This window comes from Buceros rhinoceros, unplaced genomic scaffold (assembly GCF_000710305.1).
Source record: "Buceros rhinoceros silvestris isolate BGI_N320 unplaced genomic scaffold, ASM71030v1 scaffold3787, whole genome shotgun sequence".
In the NCBI taxonomy this organism is placed as follows: Eukaryota; Metazoa; Chordata; class Aves; order Bucerotiformes; family Bucerotidae; genus Buceros; species Buceros rhinoceros.
In genome coordinates, this window is record NW_010421410.1 from 29,582 (window position 1) to 39,770 (window position 10,189).

General features: G+C 36.2%; 1 protein-coding gene across 1 annotated transcript in view; it reads right to left on the reverse strand.

The window, feature by feature from the left end:
* TMEM131 (transmembrane protein 131) overlaps nucleotides 1–10,189 on the reverse strand; it is a 56,255-nt gene that overhangs the window by 25,961 nt on the left and 20,105 nt on the right. The window contains exons 12-23 of the mRNA XM_010139641.1: nucleotides 10,061–10,180; nucleotides 9,790–9,960; nucleotides 9,358–9,468; nucleotides 9,130–9,264; nucleotides 8,594–8,698; nucleotides 7,106–7,192; nucleotides 3,246–3,398; nucleotides 3,024–3,099; nucleotides 2,809–2,926; nucleotides 734–872; nucleotides 515–624; nucleotides 35–101 (exon numbers count right to left, since the gene is read on the reverse strand). Coding sequence (XP_010137943.1) covers nucleotides 35–101; nucleotides 515–624; nucleotides 734–872; nucleotides 2,809–2,926; nucleotides 3,024–3,099; nucleotides 3,246–3,398; nucleotides 7,106–7,192; nucleotides 8,594–8,698; nucleotides 9,130–9,264; nucleotides 9,358–9,468; nucleotides 9,790–9,960; nucleotides 10,061–10,180 — 1,392 coding nt within the window. The remainder of the gene's footprint in view (nucleotides 1–34; nucleotides 102–514; nucleotides 625–733; nucleotides 873–2,808; nucleotides 2,927–3,023; nucleotides 3,100–3,245; nucleotides 3,399–7,105; nucleotides 7,193–8,593; nucleotides 8,699–9,129; nucleotides 9,265–9,357; nucleotides 9,469–9,789; nucleotides 9,961–10,060; nucleotides 10,181–10,189) is intronic.

Below are 10,189 nucleotides of genomic sequence, written 5' to 3' on the forward strand. Positions count from 1 at the left end.
TTTAAAAAACTAAAGAACATATTGAAATACTTACACAATTTCTGAAGACCTGGAACTCTAGAGTCCTCAGATTGAAATTAGTTGGCTTAGTCAAATTAAACCTGAAACAGACACGCAATTTTTTTCCCTCTAGATCAGGGAAGATAATGACATACTTGCACTTAAGGATTTTAGCACAAATAAAGAATTTGGGGTAGGACTCAAACAATATGCAGCTGAAAGGATGATTTTATCTTTCTTATTTCCCGTCCTTATAGTTCAAGCTATGGAAGTAATGTAAACATCATTTTAACTTAGCAAAAAATGTGCGTTCCATAACAACCAGCCTAGATTCAGTTCTCAAAAGGTCTAATGATTCAAATTCCAGAAAAGGCGAAAACCATAAACTACCAAGGCAGCTGCCTAACACTGCACAAGTTTTCTGTAAAATGCAGTTTGCTGTAAAGTGGGAATGTCCTGACTACTCTAAAAAAAAAAAAAAAAAAAAAAAAAACCCCAAGAACAAACCACTTACCGTTCTAACATTTTATCAATGAAGGTGGATGGGTTAGAATACAGAGCTACAGGAAGGAACTGAACATACACAGGAACATCAGCTGGGTTTTCTAGAAAAATTTCTTCTTCCTATTCGGAAACACAATTTTTGTGATGTTTACATTGAGGTTAACATAATTAGAAATGGCTACTAAAAATGTAGTCCCTACGAAATGATGCTATCAACAAAATAACTTACTGAGGAGCTGTTTGTATTGGTAAGAGGGAAGCTCAGATGGCGTGGTGAACTAAGTATAGAAGGCCAGGCCATTTCTGCTGTAACTGTCAACCGGACATCCTTCTGAAGATCTGTGTCTACTTCAAATACAGCATTCAGTCTGGAGAAATAGTTATAGAACTTATCGTACAAGAGTAGAACAGGAAAAGCCTGGAAAAAGCAGAGTGCTTAAAAACACCCTGAAAACAACACTAGTTCGAGAAACAGAATGGTACATTATATTTATATGCAACTAAAAATCCCATTGAGCTCTGCCCATACGTTCTGCTATTAAACAGCGCAACGGAAAGCACCAAAACCTACTATATTCTCTATTTAAGTACTGTTGCCAACATCCATCCATTCCAAGTTCTGTTGTGGCCTATTTATGGATAAAGGTGAGCAGACTTACGCAACGCAACGCAAATTTTTCAGTATTTGCACTTCTATTACATCACTGCTCTCTGGACAGAGACACACAAATTGTATCTTCCATTAGGAAGCACATAACCCTTACCATTGCTGAAACAAATTTTGAGAAAATAATTGAGATTCAGATCAGTAAGAAAAATAACACCAAATATATTTGATGATTTGCGAAGATATGAACAGCAGAAGAGAAAGACATCAATCCTGCTACAGTCCGTTTCCCATACAACATCCAGACAACCACTCTCTGGAAAATGTACTGCGCCTGCACGTGCATAACGTACAGTATATCTGCACATCTACTCTAGCTGCAATGGATTTACAGAGTACGTGCCTAGACTCCTGTCCAACAAACCTAAAGCAAATCTGAACTAGTCGCTCTGGTGTCGGCAACTATTTCCATCAGCGTATGAAGGTCTTTGCTATTAACCAGCCTCTGCAACAGGCCTGAGTCCTGTTCTACCAGCTCTCCACCATAAGATGAAACAAGACTGGTAGTATTGAGTTCTCCAGTCATCAAAACAGATGAAACACTTGACTTCAAACTTAGAGAAGTATTTTGGAAAGACTCTAAATGTCCAAGTCAGAACCCTGCTGTACTCAGAAAGAGCAGTTTCTCCTTTGCTGAATGCTACCCTTGGATAGCTGGTTAATTTTAACTCTCTTTGAAAGCTTGACAGATTCTGGATTATATATTAAATTAAATAATATTAAAGCATTGTATATTCTAGCTAAAACTGCTACTTATTCAGAAGTAGTTTTTAACAGTTTTCCTTTACTGTCCTCTAGGTGAAAGGATATTCTTGAAAGTTACTAGTGTGGCTAAACAGAAGGTTCTGTTTAGATTAATTTTGTTCAGGAGTTATTAATATATCAGCATTGTAACAAAAAAAAAATTAAAGGAGGTATGCTTTTATTCCTCTATCTAGCTATATATAGTCATTTCATTTCTCCAGAAATACATATGCCTTTTTCAAAATGGTAGTCTGGATGCTCTCATCACAAGAGACACACGCACTTGTCTGTAATGCTAACTTACGTCTCCTGGAGGTTAAATTACTTTATGTATGAGAAGGCAGGTGTTTAAAAGGTATAGAGCAGTCTACAGAGTTTGACTTTTTCTAAATATTAAATAGCAAACCATTAATCACTTTCTATTTAGCACTGCTCAACCAGACAATTTGATAATTCACTGAAATGCAATAATCTCAGAATAGTGGTAACAGAAAACCTTATGAAATCTTAAGCAGGATGTTGAGGTTACTACTTTAACACAGATTAAGCAGGGATGGATGCTGCACAAACAGAATAACCTGTTTTCAGAAATTTCTGCAGAGTAGAGACTGCTTTGCTGGTGCCATCTTTTAAAGCATACTCCACCTTTTCAAGCAGCATACTCCAGTGAAAACACAACACTGAAAAGTGTCTAGTGTTTGACTTGGGGAAATTATTACTTTTTAATTTTTAAAATGTTCTCTAATTATAGAGAGTGCCAAAAAACTCCTTCTTAGGCCCCCTCTCAAAGAGCGCTGCAATATTAAGAAACCTTGTATTTTATAAGACCACACATAGCACAGAATTATCTAGAGATTTAAGGCCTGAGAAAGTAACAAGGATAAAAGACTTACCTATGGCTTGAATTCTCTTTTACTTCCGTCCATTCTTTGAATAAGTTATCATGCAAATCCCAGTCAGAATCCCATATATCTTCTTGCATTGCTATGCTGTGCTGAACTTTAGGTTCCGCTTTAAGAAATAACGTGTTTTTTAAACTCTTCGTGTAAAATCATGCTTACGGAGAAAACTTTTTTTTATTTTTGTTATAAATTTGAATGTTACTTACATTTAGATAGAAAAGGTAATCCTACATAACAATGATCTCCACATTGTAAGCCAGGATCAAAATAAATATTTGCAATCTGCAACACAGGTAAGAGCAGATCAGTTAAGAAATAGCACAGTTAATCTTATAACCAGAGAAAGATTTCTGATAATGACAGAAACTTAACATATGCTATATGTAAGATAGAACTTGTAAATATGTAGAAAAAAGGCATAAACAAACCTTTGATTTTTTTCCTGGCTCTAAATCTTCTTTATTGCTTCTTAGCCTCTTATAATAAAACCTTACATCTTCTGACAGGGAACGTATGTGTTGTATTTTCACTTTCTGAGAAAAGGAGTTCATAATGTTCAGGCTCTGGTGAACTACTTTCCCCTAAAGAAAAGAAAAAAAAAAAGGATGAAAAAAATCTGCAGGATATGCATTTTCCCTGGCTTATGCGTTTCTTTATGCAGGCTGGCAGAGATCGCCACAGAGCTGAAATGTTATATCGAGATTTTTAAGTTTGCCATCTTATAAAGCCACTTCAAAGTAAGTTTCTGTGAAGTTGTATTCGTTCCTCTGTTTGCTTCCAAACACAGTTCCTCCCTTTTTCAAAATTAAGTACACGCTAAGCATCTTGAAGAGCTAAGACTACAGTTCTGCTTAATCAAATAACATTTTAAAAGTACCAGAGGAGGAAAGGCAAGAGAAAACTTGAGTTTTCTGAGCCTCCTATTACATAAGGGAAACAAGCTTCTTGTAAGGGATCCAGTACATAGTTGCTAGTAATTACAAATAACCTGAAAGGAACAGCAGAGTGAAACTGTGGATTACTAACACTACTAGCACTACTCACACTACAGGTGACAGAGTGCATTTAAAACATAGGCACAACCCTCTTTTCCATGCCCAATGAAATTACGACACCAGGCACTAAAATTATAACATTTAAGAAGAAAACTGTGCAAGTTTCCTCCCCCACATTCTGAACCAAACTTGATTTTGCCTTTTAAGCACAGAGTGTGTAGTGTAATTATCATGATCAGAATGTTTACAACACTCAAGCTCTTCCCCTGCCCTCACTTGTAGACCAGTGATTCTGAGGCCATGTTTTTCATCTTACCTCAAAACCCAACCCTGACAAGTACAGAGTAGATGATAAAACAAACAAACAAACAAGAGCAACTCAGGACCGGTGACAAGGTTTCAGATTTATATGAAATAAATTGAATATGAGCAAATTCAAATACCCGACTACCCTCTAATGAATACAACTAGAGTTTTTCACATTCTCCTTATATCAATACTTTCAGCTTTTAAAAAATTTCTCTAAAGGTAAGGACTGAAGTGGAGAGATAGAAGAGATGCACTTTTGCTGGTTCAAAACTCGACTGTAGCCTCAGGAAATAGTCACATACTACAACAGTCTCAACAGAAGCAACTGCAGAGAAAAAGAAACTACAAGAATAAATCTCTAAACAATATAGTCCTGTTAAACTGAACAGGAGGTTTGTTTGAGCTTCATCCATGGAATCCTGAGTGACAAACTGTCATCAAATGGCCAAGATAAAGATTTGTTAAACTCTGTAGTACAACACAGTTCATTTGTTCTAAGACCCTTGCACAGCATTTAGACATGAAACAGAAGGAAAAAGAAGACAACTTTACCAATCAGCAGTAAGAAAAACAGAACATTGCTATTTAGGACAGGAGTGCTCAAAGATGAGCTTTGATCAGTGAACAGCTGAAAGGTGACAACATGAGCTAAAAATGCCATTATGGAGCAGAAGTCAACACAGCTAAGATCTGTTTAAATGAAGACACTCACAAGGCCTGTATACACTGTTAAGTGTATTGCTGACAAACTTCAACAGAATACCAGAAATCAGACTTAGGTGCAAATACACTAAAATGATAAACAGAGACAGACAGCAGCTGCAGGAGAACTACATCTTAGGTATGAACTGAAAAGCAAGTGTTAATAAAGTGTTACTAAAATTGTAGTGCCTAGTTATTCCTGGATGTTATAGCTGTCAAATTTCTCCGCTAAACACTGAAACAAGAAGAACTGATGATATTTTAAGGCTTACTTTCATAAGTAATGGAGGCATTAGAGAACAATGAGATGTAAGAGTATCATGAATTCAGCATTTACAAGTTTAGATTGAAACGAATCCAAGAAAAAGGAAACTCTGCTGTCAATGTTCTCAAATATCAAGAGAGCTAAACGATCAACTAAGAAATAGTAAGTGAAGCTGACTGCTCCAGAAAGCTTGGGGCTTGAAAACAGAGGATAGTCTAGAATCTTGTCAGAGGTGATAATTACATCTGAATCCATACTCCCAAAGAAAGTGCAGGAGCCCAAAGGTCCCCTGAATAATTATGCAAAAACATTACCAAAGAAGAGCATGAAGCTAATAAAAATCATGTGAGTCTGGGGACGAGAAAGAACAAGAGCAAGGAAGCTATGCCTTAGAGGCTGAGAAACACAGGTGCTACAAGAAATCGTATCTGCCAAAACAAAAAAAAGCAAGCAAAAAAAGAAAGGAAAAAAAAAAAGATGTCCAAGATCCTGGGCTTATACTAAGATAGATGGAAAAGCTCTTTAGCCATTCCAGTTAGAACAAAATACAGGCAGAATTAAAAAAATTACTTCTTTACGGCCCCAAAATGGAATAAAATATTTTACTGTGGCATTCAAGAGGAACAATCATCTTGCCAGGAATTACGATATGTAACTTAGGATAATAAATAGCCATACAATGGAGAGACCATGTAGTCAAAGAGGAAACACAGATCCTAAAGATAAAAAATATGAAGTGATCTTTGCAACTGTAGGCATGATCATTTGACCTCAAGAGTAGCAAAAGCGTTCAGAAAAATTTGTGAAATAGGAGATCAGAAGGGAGATAGAATGGAAAATGGGGCACGTGTAGCAATGACTTCCTGAAGTCCTGCTGACTGTCTGATGAGACCTACTGCAGTACTTTTTCAAAAAATTATAATTTATCTCCTAGACAGGAGATAAAACATTTGACTAAGTGCCAGTGAAAAAAATTACTATTTAACAGTATACAAATTGTAAGATAAGCAGGAAATACTAAGGAGTTATCGGAGGAGGAGGTGAGAACAAGCAGTGCTCTACAACAGATTGAGACTATGTAGGACAGACAAGGAAATTAAAACAACCCGAACAACCCTTTCCGCCAATATGTGTGGAGCTAGATTTAACCTTTCAGAAAACTGCCATCTTTATCTTCTTTTGCTGCTTCCCCACCCCCCCCAGTTTTCAATCTCTCTCCTCATGATTTTCCATCACATTATATTCCCCACTCATCAAAAGTCACATAAAGTTCAGTCTTCAATGAAATACCAATTGCAAAGTCAAGATGCCTTGACTGCCCATGCTTCTACAGTTATGCTGAATGCCAAGTGAGAAGAAACTATTATCTGTTTAATAGCTTGCTGCTTGAGTCTGTAGCCCTGAGCAAAGAAGCTGCTTTCAGCACTACTGCGGGAGCAGGGATGAGAACAGGCATCACATACTTTACAGCAAGCTGTAGACTCACGTAACTTTCTTGCTTTCTTGTTCATGTACTCCACCATGCACCCTTGAGCGGATCTACTTTAAGTGTAACAACAGCACAGTAATGCTTCCACAGAGATCAAGGGCTTACACTAGAATGTCAGTTTATTAGCCGACTTTGTTGTCTTTGGTATTACACTTCAGGAATTTGAAAAACGCATTTGTGCAATTTCATCTCTCCCTTACTCTTGGTGCTAACATACATGAATAGGTAATAACCAAGTGCCCGCTGCTACAATTATAATGAAGCTACAAAGAACCAGGTTTGGGATCACATGAGTATTCCAAGACCACATTCAAGTGGACAGGAGAGGAGATGTAGGGATAACTCATGCCTGGAACAGGTTGCGGAAAAAATCCCCAAATTAGGGACAAACTGAATCATAACAGTTCTGTTGCACAAACTCTCCAGCTATTTGACATGCAATAATTCAAGATAGCAGTTTCTCTTGAAAAGGACAAATAAATAAAAAACACAGAAAGCAAGCATTTAATCCCATGATCTAGCTCTTACTGGAAAAGAAGGTGGAAGAAAAACATGTTTTGGGGAGCAGGTCAGCGAGCCTACTGCAATCACTGCTTTCACTGGTATAGTTAAAATCTGCAAAAAAAGAAGAATAAGAAAAGTTTAGAAAACAATACTTAAATTTCATAAATACTTTTTAAAATTTTTTTTAAAACTTTTTAAAAAATTTTTAAATACTTTAAATTTAAATGTCTCTTTCACTTTTAAATTGCATAGGCAACAAAACCCTGAAATTCTACAATAAATGTGTATGTAAACCTAGACTACATTAAAACCATGGAGACGTGAATTAAGATTTCAACACATCATCATGTTCAGAACAGTCACTCCATACGGTCCGGACACACGCCTTTGCTCACTCATACTTAGCACCATTCTATACGGAACACAAAAGGACAGTTAAAATACAGGCTCTCCAATGGGGCTTTGCATAGGTCTTGTGAATGGGGCTTAATTTGTTGCAAAACAGGAGGTTAACATCTTTAAAGTAAATGAGTATGAGGGAAGAGGATATACCAAACTTCTGAGAACGCATCAGAAGTCACAGCAAGACCTTGAGACAGACAACAGACTTAGGAAAAGGAGTGTGGAACACACAGCAATGACATGCTTTCTGTGCACAACTAAAGCCACCCATACAAGCAGAATAACTTGTAAGAACATGCAAGAAAAAAAGTTTCAGATTCTGTAACTGAAGGATCACATACGTGTACTGACATATTAAAAATAAAAAAGCTTAACATCTCTATCTTCTAGATAACTGGCAGAATTTAGGAATTTCCCATTTTCTGTAGCTTCATCAGAACCAAGCTATGTAATTTCCCGACTTCATAATCACAGTGTATCACATTTGTTTCCTACATATATCACACAAAAATAGTAAATACAGATTTCATCACATATTGGAATCTCTCTCTTCTGAAAAATAAATTATTAACAGGGAAGGCATATGAATTTGATAATTAACTGGTTGTTCTTCTCTCCCTTACTAATCTTAGTTTCTTCAACTGTCAGCAAACTGCAATTTCTTCAGAACAACTTTCACATGAGGTTTTGACAAACAACCCTCTGAAATTATAGCTCAATTTCAGTAACTCATAACGTACCAAGAAGCACATTGTGAGCACATGTTATGCCACAAGGTCCATACATCGATGCTTTGAGGACGTGTCAAGGCATGGAAGAACCATTACCTCAAAGCATATTAGGTCAGATTTAAATGCGTATTTCTGAAAGCCACACGAAAATCATAATGAAAGTCATTCTTCACTCCTTCAGAGAAGACACAGTACAAGTACCATTACTATTGTTTGATGGAAAGTTAATTTGCAGAGATATCTTGACCCTCAGAGGTCACTTCCAATCTCAGATGCTTCCTGATATTGGAATCTGTCCACTAACACAACTTTTAAAACTTCACGTTTAAAAATGGAACATATCGTTCAGGCAATGCCAATAAATATACAATAAACATACCTCATAATCTGTTGTGATTTGTACAGCTCCATCATGAATTCCTTCAAGTTCCTTCGCTATTAGTTTTACTCTAAACACAGCATAATAACCTGATGCTAGTATCACCTGTAAATGGTAGAAAAAGAGTCATCCATTGTATTCCAAAAAATAGGAAGTTTCGCTACCAAACATACCCAACATCCTCTTATTTCTTTAAATTGAAACAAAACCCATTTCAAACAACTGTAGGTGGTAAACAGCAAAAAGCCAAACACAAAAATTATCTATTCCTTGAGGTGATAAATTCCACTCTTCCCAGATAAAGGCTGAGCATCATCTGAGGACATGGAGATAATAGTTTCTGAAGTTTCCCCTTTCGATATCTAACCAATCTAATTGTAATACTGCCTCTTAAAATAACCAGATAAATTCTACATGTATTATCATATTCAAACTATCAAAAAAAAAAAAAAAGAATTCTTATCCTCCCTCCACCCTGCTAAAATGAAACTGTAAAAAATTCTAGCTTTAAGCAACGGATTCAAAGGATTACTTACTGAAGACTGATCAGATGCACTGGCATTTTGTAGTTCATAGTGCTTTGCAATTATCGTTGTTCTGTTTCCCTTTTCAGTTGTTAGAAGTTCTATGGCCAAACCATCCCCTATAATATGCCAACTTTTTATAGACAGCTTAAAAAGAACAAAAGGCACCATTTTCAGTAACAACACTGATGTAATTTTTTTTTTTTTTTTAAGGCAAACTAAAAATAAATCCATCCTTACCTCTATCGGATTGCTGTTGATGACTGCAAATAAAATGCTGGTAGCTTCTGTTGCACTCAATATGCCAAAATCTATAAACCGTTCCTCAGTTTTTGGAGGCAGTACAAAGTACTAGAAAGATTGATAAAGGAATTTTAGCGTAAGTTAAACACAAAATGTGCTCAAACTCTAAGCTCATTAACACATGCATTAGTAAGTCTAATACAGCAGTACCATGACAAATCTCAAAATTCTAAACATTTTCTGTGTGAAACTAAAGGGAACAAAAAAATTTCTCAGCAGTTACCAAAGCCATTTAAGGAAAGAACTGGTAAAATCATTTTGAAATTGAAAAAGCCATCCTCCCATAGGAGTAGAATAAAGAATTAAAACCAGTTGTATGAAGTCTGCCTCTAATTAGAATAAAGTAGCTAAAAAAAGGAATGTACTTACATCTAAAAACCCTGTGTATGCTCGGACAGGCAGGTGAAACTTTGAAGCATTGGTGATAAGTAAAATATTATTATCAATATGAACAGATGATGTGGAAGGCATAAAATGAAGTGTAAAAATGTATCTTGATTCATTAGGCGGAATTAAGACTGGTTTACTGAAGTTCTGGACCTAGAACAGTGAACAACGAAGATCAAGGTTACGATTTATCAAGTGCAGAACATTGAAATGTTTACTATTAGGTAAAAATGTTCACTGAAATGGGGCTTACTTTAAACATTGGTTTTGCTTCTTCTGGTAACACAACATCATGTATAAGGACTGCGAAACCAAATGTGTTTGTTAGATAGATCAGTCTTTCCACAGAGTCAGCAGCACTGTCACGGATGTGAAAGAGTGG